The sequence below is a fragment of the Calidris pugnax genome, unplaced genomic scaffold, assembly GCF_001431845.1.
Source record: "Calidris pugnax isolate Ruff unplaced genomic scaffold, ASM143184v1 scaffold27, whole genome shotgun sequence".
Taxonomy (NCBI): Eukaryota; Metazoa; Chordata; class Aves; order Charadriiformes; family Scolopacidae; genus Calidris; species Calidris pugnax.
In genome coordinates this window covers 9455498-9470306 of record NW_015090893.1, presented here as the reverse complement: position 1 = coordinate 9470306, position 14809 = coordinate 9455498, and the positions used below count along the sequence as shown (strand labels likewise).

Genomic DNA, 14809 nt, shown 5'->3' with positions numbered 1-14809 from the left:
AAAGAAATCACATTTGGTGCTGGTTCACTTTCAAGACCTTTCTTTACGTGACTTAAAAGCGTTTACAAACCAAGCCTTGCTATGGGGCCCCTCTGCCCTGCGGCACGTCCACCACTCCTCCAGCAAGGCCAAGCTTGTAAAGAGGTAGTGTCTCTTTTTGGACTGGTCAGTCAAGCTTCTCGGGGACCTGCCCCACAGCCAGGCACAGACCCACTTATCTGATCTACCTTGGCATCTTGGTCCAGGGCAGGTTTATTTCTCTCACTGGGGATCCACAAGAAGATGAAAACTTCTGCTACCTGTCCCTAGTCCTCCTTATCAGGGCTTTGATGCCATTTCATCTCCAAGAATGAAGATGAAATCCATTGGCCAAAATTAAGGAAAAACCTCTACAGCAGCCCGAGGGTGGTGCGACACGCAGCACAACTTCTGACACCCACTGAGTTCAGAGACACAAGCATATATGAGCATCTATGACTAATTAAGGGTGCCCTCGCGTTTCCTCTCAAGCATGACAACGAGACACAGTTTTCCTTACAATTTAAACACAGCTTTCCTTACAAACCATGCATAGCAGAACCAGGACAAACTCACACAAGGAGTAGCTTTTTGGGGGTCCCCTCTTGGCACTTAGGTCTCCACCCTACAAACATGTCAGGGTGTTTTCAGAGTTGTAGCAAGTGTCAAGCAGCAGAGGTCAGAGGTACAGCAGCCTGTTCCCTGGCACACACACAGCCCCTTCCTCAGCCCGGCCGCCCACCTCTGCTCCAGGTGTTGAAAAAAAGACCGAGACGAAGGAGTGACTAATGTGTTCCCATCCCCTCCTCCGGGTGCTATAAAACATGTTGCAATGGCTGCAAATGGTGCAATCGGAGGAGAGCTGCTGCTGGGACAGAGAGGACATTCCACCTCCTGTCCCACCTGGAGATGCACCATTTAGCACAAACTGATGGTTTATCAGCAGGACCACCAGGAGGGGAGGTTTCATGCCAGGTGGCACAGGGGGTTCAGTGACATTGGGGTGCTGTGATAGCACCTGCTGGTTAAATGCCACTTGCTAATTTCATTAATGTGCTGTTTCCTCTCTCATCTGGGTAATTACTGATGACGTGAAGGCAGACAATGCTGACCTTTGCGATCCACTGCTAGATGCCTTCCTATGGTCCAGACATCTCTGCCTGCAGTATGACCTCCGTGCCCGCATTACTGCCCAGGGCAGGCGGCCACCCCACCGGCAGCCCCACATATCTCAGGTCCCACCACTTCTTTGGCTCTGGGGAAGTGGAGCTGCCTGTGACAAAACCCACAGGTGGGCCTGGAAAGAGGAGAGGAGCAGATTTGCCCTCTGAATCACCTCTCGTCAGTCAGGCTCATCAGCATCCACACCTCCTCCGGTGCTACCAGGAAATACCACTAAGCCCTGATGCAGACTGGAATTATTATACCTAATACTTCCTTTGGAATGCATCAAAATTGCTGTATCTGAACCACCTACCAGGATTTTTTTACTCAAATATCCCTTCTCTAAAAGCAGTCAGTGACAGAGCTTCCGAGAGAGTTAAGGCAGTTTACAGTAAGGTTCCCCAGCCCCATGAAACACATTACCTATCCCTTCCAAAATGTTCTTTAATTTACTGTATGCAAATGCCGGAGGGATTAAAACATCAGGCCAATTTTTAACAATCCTAGCTCTTGACAACACCCCATGACAGTGAGATTCACAGTTTAGTCACCCTTTTAATGGTAACTTCTTTCCTCTTATTAGTTATTATATTTTCCACTTTTAGCTTTGTTGAAACTATTGCATTTTGGTTTTATGGACACAAGGCAAAGCAGACACCATCTTTCTCCCACTTATTCCATACACAGTCATCATCTATCACTCAGTGCTTCCCCTTTTAGCACTCCCTCCCCCTGCCAACCTTGTCCTGATCCTCTGCTGAGCTCCACCACCCTGCCCCAGCCATGGCCTTTGACTCAGCACCTTCTCCAACCTTGTCCTGATCCTCTGCTGAGCTCCATCACCCTGCCCCATCCATGGCCTTTGATTCAGCACCTTCTCAACATAGGGTTGGGTGGCACTCCTCACCCCACTTTGGCTCCATGTGGGGCAGGCATCCAGCCTGAGATCAATACCAGCACCTTCATAGCTGATGTACTTCCATGAGGAGCCAACCCCAGAAGCAAAACCAGTTTAGGAGGGTCCTATATGGGCAAATCCAGCCCTTCTCCCCTTCCCTTTGCTTCCATGATGGGGGATACAGGGGCTAGCATCAAGGTACTGATGCTTTCACCCATTCAAACCCTTCCAAGGATACGGGACCAAGTGAGAAGCTTTAAGGTCAGAGCAAGAACAGGAGCAGCTGCTGGGAAAGGAGCTATCGGGGGGTCAGATCCAGCGGAGGAGCCCCCCACGGGACAGGTCCCCATTTCTGCCCGCACAGCTGCCAGCCAAGATGCAGGAGGTGGGTTTACCAGCTGGTAGCCGCTGTTGTCTCTGTCCTGTGTCTTGCGGCCGGGCTTGCAGTTCCTACCACTTTGAGCTGCGTTTCCTTGTGGGCTGGCAGGGGAAGAGCAGAGAGGCAGCTCGTCACAGACCTTCTCTCCAGAACAGGGAGAGCCCAGTGCAAACCCAGCCACCCTCCCCACAGACCCCCCTTCCCCAGCCCCTGGGGATCTGCTGGCACTGTGGCAGCACCCACTCACCCACCAGGAGAGAAGAGGGCAAGAAGGCCCCAGCCACATGCTAACAGGAGGCAGCCAGCAGCAGGACAAACCTCACCCTGTGCACAGCCCAAGTGCATGACCACCCCAGGGCTCTGCAGTCCTGTCTGTCCACTGGCATTTCTGGGAGGGTGGGGAGATGAAGGGACCACACCAGCCAAAAGCAAGAAATCTCAGGGCTCCGCAGCAAATGCTCTGAAGAAGCAGCAACTGAGTGTTGCTCAGGTCCAGCAGATATAACACAGACAGGAGTGCCTGCCCGATGCCCAGAAAGCACATGATGGACCAGGCACTGCCTCCAAGCCAGCGGGTGAAGGTGAGCCAGGGCCAGGCAGCAGACACATCCCAGGCCAGGAGACAGGGTTTTCTGGGCAAAGGTGTCCTGAGAGGGGTTTTGGGCACAGCAAGCACTGGTGCTTCGTGCAAAATAAAGTCAAGGACAAAAAGGGGCAAGGGTTGCATGAGAAACATGCCCCGCTCTACACATCTCTTCCCCAATCACTGATTTAGCCAGTGGGGAGAAGTGCTGCACTGAGCACCACACATCAGTGTTCAATTCTCCGTTGCAGGCAGCACCACTTGTGTGCTACTGAACCATTCCTGCTCCTAGCCTTCTAACCACCCCTAAGAAAAAACTCATAGGTAGATGGGGGCAGAAACCAGTGCCAGGTCTTGTGGGGCATTTGAAGGGACAGTCTGCCATTGCAGGTGCTGCTGTACTCACCCTCTGTTTGATGAGAAGGGACGTCTATCATTCATGCCCTGCTGTGACCCTGAACCACCACAGTTCTGCAAAAGAGCCAGCACCACATTAAACAACCAAACATAGAATCAATTTTTATACAACCAGAGAAGCAGCAAAGCTAAAGCAGCTCCTCTTCTTCCCCCTCCTCCTCCCAGATCCAGGGTGTTGTGGGGCTGTTCCTGGAGAAGCAAGGTTTGATGCTTGCTCCATACAGGCTTTAATACCCACCAAATATTATCATCTGAGGGCTGACAGGATTGTGGGGAGTCTGAACCTGCCTTTTATCTCATATACAACATCACATCATTGGGAAAGTAAGAGGGGCTGTTCTGTGAGGTCCAAACACGCCCACGTTGTACGCTTACGCATAGGTCCATCCCACAAACGAGCAAGGCTTTGCAATACAACCTGCTTCACCCCCATCGTTAGCTGACACCAACATCCCAAGTACCATGGTCACCCCAGGGCGACCACAGATAGTCCCTGGCCATCAAGATGCCACAGGTTCTTGCTAGCCCCTTTTTGTCTGAGCTCAGGGCAGGCTCCAAGCTCCATCTCACCTGCTTTGTACGGTCTGAAGTGGAAGGTTTGTTGCGCTGAACAGTTCCACCAGACTGACCTCCTCTTTGGGCTTCTTTTTTGCTGGAAGAAGAGGAGAGAAGGGAAAGAGAGTGCTATGGCAGTGCAAGTGCCACCGGGACCCGGGGCTGCCCTGTAAGCCCACGTCATGCCATTGGGCACCACCTCCCCATCCACAGTCCCTGCTCCTGGTGGTCCTGTTCCTACTTCCCACCCCTAAGCCTTCCCTCTTCTCCTCACCATTCCCACTGTACGCTACATCCTGGATCCGGGGTGGCTGTTTTCATATCAGGGCTGCTTCTGCATATGCTCTATGGGAGTAGAGAGAGAGCATCTGGAAGGCAAAGTACATGCATGGGAAACTCCTCAGGAGCTGCCTGCACCTGACAGTCCCCTGGGAAAGGGGTTGCTCTCTATCGACCTTGCTTCTCCTCCTCTACTCCGCACTGCTTCTCACCACTCCACCCACCCCAAGCCCTTTGCACTGAAAGAGAAGTGAGAAGAGGGGCAATGGTGGGGCCCTACTGCCAGAGCATCTCTTGGAGGGCCTCTGGGATTCAGGACCCTCCCCCAGGCATCGCCCAGATGCAGCTCCACAGGGAAAAGCTGCTGTTTCACAGCAGGAGGTTGCCCTCTTTTCTGTTGTTGCTCAGAGGAAGCCGTACTCACAACTTCTCAGCGCACATGAGACATTTGTTGGTGTGCTGCTTGCCAGAGGAATCCCGAACAGGGTCATTCTCCCTCGTGCAGGACAGTCGTCCACCAGCTTCAAACTGGGAGCGAAACTCACTGCAGTCATCCTGCAAAAGGAGGGCAGTGGTTAGGGCACCCTGTCCTCCTCATCTTAGTGATCTGATTCTTAGAAACTTGGGGTTTCCTGCCAGGAAAGCGTGGAAGCATCACAAATGCATCACAGAAGAGCCTGGGTGTGGACAAGAGAAAAGGGTGTGCAATACCAGCCACTTAGAATATAAACAGAGGAGTGAGTCAGAAAAATTATGGGTCCCTCTGCCTGCAGAGCACGTGTTGGGAGTTTTCTAGTATGCTCCGACTAATTATTATTCCCCTTGTTGGGCTATCCAAAGCATGCCAGTGATGTGACCGATACGGTAATGAAGTCCCTCCCACTTCTCCCAACATCCTTAATACACAGCTACAGCCTTTTCCCAGATCATAGCTCAGATAATAGTTTCATCTACAAAACCAATAGTACCCCCGAAACCAACCACACTGGGAACCCACCAAGAAGCAGCAGTTAAAACATAAAAGCACAATGCAAACACACTTAATAGTCCATGACCATTGGAAGGCTGCTTAGAGAGTAGATGATTAATTTGTTCCCGGTTCAAGAATCACTGTACAGAAACCATATTAATTTGCCCCCTAATTTCAACAGTTTCCAACACTGCAACAGCGCTTTCCAAACAGCAAGTACAGAGGGTAACTAACTGGATCCCACTTACTCTTTATTTTTTTACAAATTGGTTTTAACACTCCCAATTTTCTGCCCATTTTGTGCATAGGAGAGCTTTAGCTAGCTTGCATTAAGGTCCTTAGCAGGTCACAGACTTCACATCCTTTGCTTTGCTGAGAAGTTTCCAGCCCCTCGTCTTGTCTGCCAGGGGATTTCCCAGCATTGTCTCCTGCATCCTATCCAGGGCACCTCAGCCTCCGGCTCCTCAGCTTTCCTGCTGGACTAATGCCAGAAGAACTCTCAGAGTACAAACCCTCACCTTTCCCCAGAGCCAAACTAACCATCGGTAGGAGAGATATCATCCGGCGCAGGACCAGCTGTCACCTGCTGTGGCCAACAGCCACATTGCATTGCTCCCATTGGAAATAAACATCACACCCCATTTCAGAGTGGCTGCCCGAGAGCCTCCATGTGTCTCCCCATCACCAGTATGTGCTCACACCCCTCTGCAGTTCAGGTGATGCTTTCCTCCTCAACAAGCCCAGAAAAGCTCTCACAGCCCCATCTCTGTCTCCTTCCCTGGAACCAGCCCAGCTCACCACCCCAATCCTCCGCCTCCGAGACAGATCTGCCTTCCCCTAATAGCCTCTCTCAAATGGTCTCCCTTTGAACTAACATCTCTAGAGCTCTTTTAGCTTCCCAACCCCCACTGCAAAATCCTCTCTGAGTACATCCAAGACTCGCATTTGCCTTTTTCACGGCCTGTCGCATCCCTGACCCACTAATAAATGCAGGGCTTTCTTATCCTTTGTCATTTCTAACTGACAAGCACGAATTCTTGTTAATCACTGACTGTGTGATCTTGCAGTGTTATTACATTTTATCTTGTTTCTATTACTCCAGGCTTCAGCACTATCCAATTAGTCCTGAGTGATCTGCTGATCCTCCTCTGCTGATACTGCCTCCCAGCTTCACCATCAGCAAATTTCACGCACGCTTCCATTTTTTCATGCCAAAGTCATTAGGAAAAGTACCAAAACAAGATTATCCCCAAGACTGGAGCTTAAGGGGACCGTACCAGTCCCTGCCATGGCAGAAATCAAAAGGTAAGCATGGGTAAGGGACCTTTTTCCCCCCCCTTCCTTATGGAACTGCTTATGCCAGGAAAACATCAGTGCACAGGGCATGGTGGCTGTGGGGTGGCAGGGCGAAGGGGGCAAGTGGCAGCACCATAAGAATTAAAACTGAGCCACAGGCCCATGGAGATAGTGCAGGGCTGAGCTCTCCTCTCAGAATATAATGATCTCCTGAACTTTTCAGAGCTTTTCACCCAGATTTTTCATTTTAACCTAATTAGTACCCTGAGCAGCACTGGCTTCTCCACCCTTGAGCCGGGTTTTAGGACAGTGCAGCACATCTGGTTTCTTATTCTGATGGGATTTACCTCTCCCTGGATCCACAGGTCAATGGGTTAGACCATAACATTCAGGCACAAGTTGTTCACTTGGGGGATTCAAGAGCATGAACAAGAAATGAGGAAAAGGAAAGTGGATCTCAAAATTAAATCAGTAGAGACAGAGCAACCGAGTAGAATAATGTTGCCTTTTCTCTATCTTGGGTGAAAATCCAATAAAGTTTTATATTGACCTGCCTAATACTTTAATCTCACCTTATCTTTTCCTTGTCTGTTAGATAACTTCCGCTCATTCTCCCTTTTGCTGGAAGAGAAGCAAGATGAGAAAGTGAATACCACAGTGCTCCAGGGAGTGAGAGGTTTTCCCCACCACTGGCTGCAGGAGGGGGAGTGTTCCCATCCACTGGCATCGGCAGCCACGTTGCTCCAGCAGCCACTTTACTTTCTCAGTCTATAAAAAAACCTATTTTTTTTTTCCCCTCTGCTCTACTCACAACTTCTCTGCACACATGATGCACTTATTGCTGTGTTGCTTCCCGGTGGAATCTCGGACAGGATCATTTTCTCTGGTGCAGGAAAGTTTCCCCTTCTTGAAGAGATCCCGAAACTCTCGGCAGTCATCCTGTGGAAGTGCCAAAAACACAGGTTGACACAGATATGCTGACGGAAGCACGCATCTCCCACAAATCCACAAAGGATTATCCACCCAATGAATTATGTTTCAAACACTATTTCATTTCCTTGAGGCGTAACTCAGTGGTAAACCATAGTTTGGCTGATGTGTTGTCTTAAACTATAGCATGCAACAGAAAACAAATAAATCCTTATGTTTAAACAAGTACTTTTGTCTTTTGCATCCAGGCTAGTCTTATTTCTATTTCTAACAGATAAGACACGCAAAAGCCTGCTTGAAGGACCGAGGTTCTGCCCTAAGTATAAGAGAGAAAATTTCTTGGTGAATTTTGAATGAGGAAGTCAGTGTGTTCACTCACAAGGGGACCTGCCCCACAGCCAGGCACAGACCCACTTATCTGATCTACCTTGGCATCTTGGTCCAGGGCAGGTTTATTTCTCTCACTGGGGATCCACAAGAAGATGAAAATTTCTGCTACCTGTCCCTAGTCCTCCTTATCAGGGCTTTGATGCCATTTCATCTCCAAGAATGAAGATGAAATCCATTGGCCAAAATTAAGGAAAAACCTCTACAGCAGCCCGAGGGTGGTGCGACACGCAGCACAACTTCTGACACCCACTGAGTTCAGAGACACAAGCATATATGAGCATCTATGACTAATTAAGGGTGCCCTCGCGTTTCCTCTCAAGCATGACAACGAGACACAGTTTTCCTTACAATTTAAACACAGCTTTCCTTACAAACCATGCATAGCAGAACCAGGACAAACTCACACAAGGAGTAGCTTTTTGGGGGTCCCCTCTTGGCACTTAGGTCTCCACCCTACAAACATGTCAGGGTGTTTTCAGAGTTGTAGCAAGTGTCAAGCAGCAGAGGTCAGAGGTACAGCAGCCTGTTCCCTGGCACACACACAGCCCCTTCCTCAGCCCGGCCGCCCACCTCTGCTCCAGGTGTTGAAAAAAAGACCGAGACGAAGGAGTGACTAATGTGTTCCCATCCCCTCCTCCGGGTGCTATAAAACATGTTGCAATGGCTGCAAATGGTGCAATCGGAGGAGAGCTGCTGCTGGGACAGAGAGGACATTCCACCTCCTGTCCCACCTGGAGATGCACCATTTAGCACAAACTGATGGTTTATCAGCAGGACCACCAGGAGGGGAGGTTTCATGCCAGGTGGCACAGGGGGTTCAGTGACATTGGGGTGCTGTGATAGCACCTGCTGGTTAAATGCCACTTGCTAATTTCATTAATGTGCTGTTTCCTCTCTCATCTGGGTAATTACTGATGACGTGAAGGCAGACAATGCTGACCTTTGCGATCCACTGCTAGATGCCTTCCTATGGTCCAGACATCTCTGCCTGCAGTATGACCTCCGTGCCCGCATTACTGCCCAGGGCAGGCAGCCACCCCACCGGCAGCCCCACATATCTCAGGTCCCACCACTTCTTTGGTTCTGGGGAAGTGGAGCTGCCTGTGACAAAACCCACAGGTGGGCCTGGAAAGAGGAGAGGAGCAGATTTGCCCTCTGAATCACCTCTCGTCAGTCAGGCTCATCAGCATCCACACCTCCTCCGGTGCTACCAGGAAATACCACTAAGCCCTGATGCAGACTGGAATTATTACACCTAATGCTTCCTTTGGAATGCATCAAAATTGCTGTATCTGAACCACCTACCAGGATTTTTTTACTCAAATATCCCTTCTCTAAAAGCAGTCAGTGACAGAGCTTCCGAGAGAGTTAAGGCAGTTTACAGTAAGGTTCCCCAGCCCCATGAAACACATTACCTATCCCTTCCAAAATGTTCTTTAATTTACTGTATGCAAATGCCGGAGGGATTAAAACATCAGGCCAATTTTTAACAATCCTAGCTCTTGACAACACCCCATGACAGTGAGATTCACAGTTTAGTCACCCTTTTAATGGTAACTTCTTTCCTCTTATTAGTTATTATATTTTCCACTTTTAGCTTTGTTGAAACTATTGCATTTTGGTTTTATGGACACAAGGCAAAGCAGACACCATCTTTCTCCCACTTATTCCATACACAGTCATCATCTATCACTCAGTGCTTCCCCTTTTAGCACTCCCTCCCCCTGCCATATTCCATACACAGTCATCATCTATCACTCAGTGCTTCCCCTTTTAGCACTCCCTCCTCCTGCCAACCTTGTCCTGATCCTCTGCTGAGCTCCACCACCCTGCCCCAGCCATGGCCTTTGACTCAGCACCTTCTCAACATATGGGGGGGTGGCACCCCTCACCCTCACCCTGCTTTGGCTCCATGTGGGGCAGTCATCCAGCCTGAGATCAATACCAGCACCTTCATAGCTGATGTACTTCCATGAGGAGCCAACCCCAGAAACAAAACCAGTTTAGGAGGGTCCTTTATGGGTAAGTCCAGCCCTGCTCCCCTTCCCTTTGCTTCCATGCTGGGGGATACAGGGGCTAGCATCAAGGTACTGATGCTTACACCCATTCAAACCCTTCCAAGGATACGGGACCAAGTGAGAAGCTTTAAGGTCAGAGCAAGAACAGGAGCAGCTGCTGGGAAAGGAGCTGTCGGGGGTCAGAGCCAGCGGAGGAGCCCCCCACGGGACAGGTCCCCATTTCTGCCCGCACAGCTGCCAGCCAAGATGCAGGAGGTGGGTTTACCAGCTGGTAGCCGCTGTTGTCTCTGTCCTGTGTCTTGCGGCCGGGCTTGCAGTTCCTACCACTTTGAGCTGCGTTTCCTTGTGGGCTGGCAGGGGAAGAGCAGAGAGGCAGCTCGTCACAGACCTTCTCTCCAGAACAGGGAGAGCCCAGTGCAAACCCAGCCACCCTCCCCACAGACCCCCCTTCCCCAGCCCCTGGGGATCTGCTGGCACTGTGGCAGCACCCACTCACCCACCAGGAGAGGAGAGGGCAAGAAGGCCCCAGCCACATGCTAACAGGAGGCAGCCAGCAGCAGGACAAACCTCACCCTGTGCACAGCCCAAGTGCATGACCACCCCAGGGCTCTGCAGTCCTGTCTGTCCACTGGCATTTCTGGGAGGGTGGGGAGATGAAGGGACCACACCAGCCAAAAGCAAGAAATCTCAGGGCTCCGCAGCAAATGCTCTGAAGAAGCAGCAACTGAGTGTTGCTCAGGTCCAGCAGATATAACACAGACAGGAGTGCCTGCCCGATGCCCAGAAAGCACATGATGGACCAGGCACTGCCTCCAAGCCAGCGGGTGAAGGTGAGCCAGGGCCAGGCAGCAGACACATCCCAGGCCAGGAGACAGGGTTTTCTGGGCAAAGGTGTCCTGAGAGGGGTTTTGGGCACAGCAAGCACTGGTGCTTCGTGCAAAATAAAGTCAAGGACAAAAAGGGGCAAGGGTTGCATGAGAAACATGCCCCGCTCTACACATCTCTTCCCCAATCACTGATTTAGCCAGTGGGGAGAAGTGCTGCACTGAGCACCACACATCAGTGTTCAATTCTCCGTTGCAGGCAGCACCACTTGTGTGCTACTGAACCATTCCTGCTCCTAGCCTTCTAACCACCCCTAAGAAAAAACTCGTAGGTAGATGGGGGCAGAAACCAGTGCCAGGTCTTGTGGGGCATTTGAAGGGACAGTCTGCCATTGCAGGTGCTGCTGTACTCACCCTCTGTTTGATGAGAAGGGACGTCTATCATTCATGCCCTGCTGTGACCCTGAACCACCACAGTTCTGCAAAAGAGCCAGCACCACATTAAACAACCAAACATAGAATCAATTTTTATACAACCAGAGAAGCAGCAAAGCTAAAGCAGCTCCTCTTCTTCCCCCTCCTCCTCCCAGATCCAGGGTGTTGTGGGGCTGTTCCTGGAGAAGCAAGGTTTGATGCTTGCTCCATACAGGCTTTAATACCCACCAAATATTATCATCTGAGGGCTGACAGGATTGTGGGGAGTCTGAACCTGCCTTTTATCTCATATACAACATCACATCATTGGGAAAGTAAGAGGGGCTGTTCTGTGAGGTCCAAACACGCCCACGTTGTACGCTTACGCATAGGTCCATCCCACAAACGAGCAAGGCTTTGCAATACAACCTGCTTCACCCCCATCGTTAGCTGACACCAACATCCCAAGTACCATGGTCACCCCAGGGCGACCACAGATAGTCCCTGGCCATCAAGATGCCACAGGTTCTTGCTAGCCCCTTTTTGTCTGAGCTCAGGGCAGGCTCCAAGCTCCATCTCACCTGCTTTGTACGGTCTGAAGTGGAAGGTTTGTTGCGCTGAACAGTTCCACCAGACTGACCTCCTCTTTGGGCTTCTTTTTTGCTGGAAGAAGAGGAGAGAAGGGAAAGAGAGTGCTATGGCAGTGCAAGTGCCACCGGGACCCGGGGCTGCCCTGTAAGCCCACGTCATGCCATTGGGCACCACCTCCCCATCCACAGTCCCTGCTCCTGGTGGTCCTGTTCCTACTTCCCACCCCTAAGCCTTCCCTCTTCTCCTCACCATTCCCACTGTACGCTACATCCTGGATCCGGGGTGGCTGTTTTCATATCAGGGCTGCTTCTGCATATGCTCTATGGGAGTAGAGAGAGAGCATCTGGAAGGCAAAGTACATGCATGGGAAACTCCTCAGGAGCTGCCTGCACCTGACAGTCCCCTGGGAAAGGGGTTGCTCTCTATCGACCTTGCTTCTCCTCCTCTACTCCGCACTGCTTCTCACCACTCCACCCACCCCAAGCCCTTTGCACTGAAAGAGAAGTGAGAAGAGGGGCAATGGTGGGGCCCTACTGCCAGAGCATCTCTTGGAGGGCCTCTGGGATTCAGGACCCTCCCCCAGGCATCGCCCAGATGCAGCTCCACAGGGAAAAGCTGCTGTTTCACAGCAGGAGGTTGCCCTCTTTTCTGTTGTTGCTCAGAGGAAGCCGTACTCACAACTTCTCAGCGCACATGAGACATTTGTTGGTGTGCTGCTTGCCAGAGGAATCCCGAACAGGGTCATTCTCCCTCGTGCAGGACAGTCGTCCACCAGCTTCAAACTGGGAGCGAAACTCACTGCAGTCATCCTGCAAAAGGAGGGCAGTGGTTAGGGCACCCTGTCCTCCTCATCTTAGTGATCTGATTCTTAGAAACTTGGGGTTTCCTGCCAGGAAAGCGTGGAAGCATCACAAATGCATCACAGAAGAGCCTGGGTGTGGACAAGAGAAAAGGGTGTGCAATACCAGCCACTTAGAATATAAACAGAGGAGTGAGTCAGAAAAATTATGGGTCCCTCTGCCTGCAGAGCACGTGTTGGGAGTTTTCTAGTATGCTCCGACTAATTATTATTCCCCTTGTTGGGCTATCCAAAGCATGCCAGTGATGTGACCGATACGGTAATGAAGTCCCTCCCACTTCTCCCAACATCCTTAATACACAGCTACAGCCTTTTCCCAGATCATAGCTCAGATAATAGTTTCATCTACAAAACCAATAGTACCCCCGAAACCAACCACACTGGGAACCCACCAAGAAGCAGCAGTTAAAACATAAAAGCACAATGCAAACACACTTAATAGTCCATGACCATTGGAAGGCTGCTTAGAGAGTAGATGATTAATTTGTTCCCGGTTCAAGAATCACTGTACAGAAACCATATTAATTTGCCCCCTAATTTCAACAGTTTCCAACACTGCAACAGCGCTTTCCAAACAGCAAGTACAGAGGGTAACTAACTGGATCCCACTTACTCTTTATTTTTTTACAAATTGGTTTTAACACTCCCAATTTTCTGCCCATTTTGTGCATAGGAGAGCTTTAGCTAGCTTGCATTAAGGTCCTTAGCAGGTCACAGACTTCACATCCTTTGCTTTGCTGAGAAGTTTCCAGCCCCTCGTCTTGTCTGCCAGGGGATTTCCCAGCATTGTCTCCTGCATCCTATCCAGGGCACCTCAGCCTCCGGCTCCTCAGCTTTCCTGCTGGACTAATGCCAGAAGAACTCTCAGAGTACAAACCCTCACCTTTCCCCAGAGCCAAACTAACCATCGGTAGGAGAGATATCATCCGGCGCAGGACCAGCTGTCACCTGCTGTGGCCAACAGCCACATTGCATTGCTCCCATTGGAAATAAACATCACACCCCATTTCAGAGTGGCTGCCCGAGAGCCTCCATGTGTCTCCCCATCACCAGTATGTGCTCACACCCCTCTGCAGTTCAGGTGATGCTTTCCTCCTCAACAAGCCCAGAAAAGCTCTCACAGCCCCATCTCTGTCTCCTTCCCTGGAACCAGCCCAGCTCACCACCCCAATCCTCCGCCTCCGAGACAGATCTGCCTTCCCCTAATAGCCTCTCTCAAATGGTCTCCCTTTGAACTAACATCTCTAGAGCTCTTTTAGCTTCCCAACCCCCACTGCAAAATCCTCTCTGAGTACATCCAAGACTCGCATTTGCCTTTTTCACGGCCTGTCGCATCCCTGACCCACTAATAAATGCAGGGCTTTCTTATCCTTTGTCATTTCTAACTGACAAGCACGAATTCTTGTTAATCACTGACTGTGTGATCTTGCAGTGTTATTACATTTTATCTTGTTTCTATTACTCCAGGCTTCAGCACTATCCAATTAGTCCTGAGTGATCTGCTGATCCTCCTCTGCTGATACTGCCTCCCAGCTTCACCATCAGCAAATTTCACGCACGCTTCCATTTTTTCATGCCAAAGTCATTAGGAAAAGTACCAAAACAAGATTATCCCCAAGACTGGAGCTTAAGGGGACCGTACCAGTCCCTGCCATGGCAGAAATCAAAAGGTAAGCATGGGTAAGGGACCTTTTTCCCCCCCCTTCCTTATGGAACTGCTTATGCCAGGAAAACATCAGTGCACAGGGCATGGTGGCTGTGGGGTGGCAGGGCGAAGGGGGCAAGTGGCAGCACCATAAGAATTAAAACTGAGCCACAGGCCCATGGAGATAGTGCAGGGCTGAGCTCTCCTCTCAGAATATAATGATCTCCTGAACTTTTCAGAGCTTTTCACCCAGATTTTTCATTTTAACCTAATTAGTACCCTGAGCAGCACTGGCTTCTCCACCCTTGAGCCGGGTTTTAGGACAGTGCAGCACATCTGGTTTCTTATTCTGATGGGATTTACCTCTCCCTGGATCCACAGGTCAATGGGTTAGACCATAACATTCAGGCACAAGTTGTTCACTTGGGGGATTCAAGAGCATGAACAAGAAATGAGGAAAAGGAAAGTGGATCTCAAAATTAAATCAGTAGAGACAGAGCAACCGAGTAGAATAATGTTGCCTTTTCTCTATCTTGGGTGAAAATCCAATAAAGTTTTATATTGACCTGCCTAATACTT

General features: G+C 50.3%; 1 protein-coding gene across 1 annotated transcript in view; it reads right to left on the bottom strand.

The window, feature by feature from the left end:
- Window positions 1-14809, bottom strand: part of LOC106891304 (serine protease inhibitor Kazal-type 5-like) — a 130801-nt gene that overhangs the window by 5557 nt on the left and 110435 nt on the right. Inside the window, exons 8-17 of the mRNA XM_014947754.1 lie at window positions 12405-12535; window positions 11717-11798; window positions 11136-11200; window positions 10163-10247; window positions 7371-7498; window positions 7132-7180; window positions 4718-4848; window positions 4030-4111; window positions 3449-3513; window positions 2476-2560 (exon numbers count right to left, since the gene is read on the bottom strand). Coding sequence (XP_014803240.1) covers window positions 2476-2560; window positions 3449-3513; window positions 4030-4111; window positions 4718-4848; window positions 7132-7180; window positions 7371-7498; window positions 10163-10247; window positions 11136-11200; window positions 11717-11798; window positions 12405-12535 — 903 coding nt within the window. The remainder of the gene's footprint in view (window positions 1-2475; window positions 2561-3448; window positions 3514-4029; window positions 4112-4717; window positions 4849-7131; window positions 7181-7370; window positions 7499-10162; window positions 10248-11135; window positions 11201-11716; window positions 11799-12404; window positions 12536-14809) is intronic.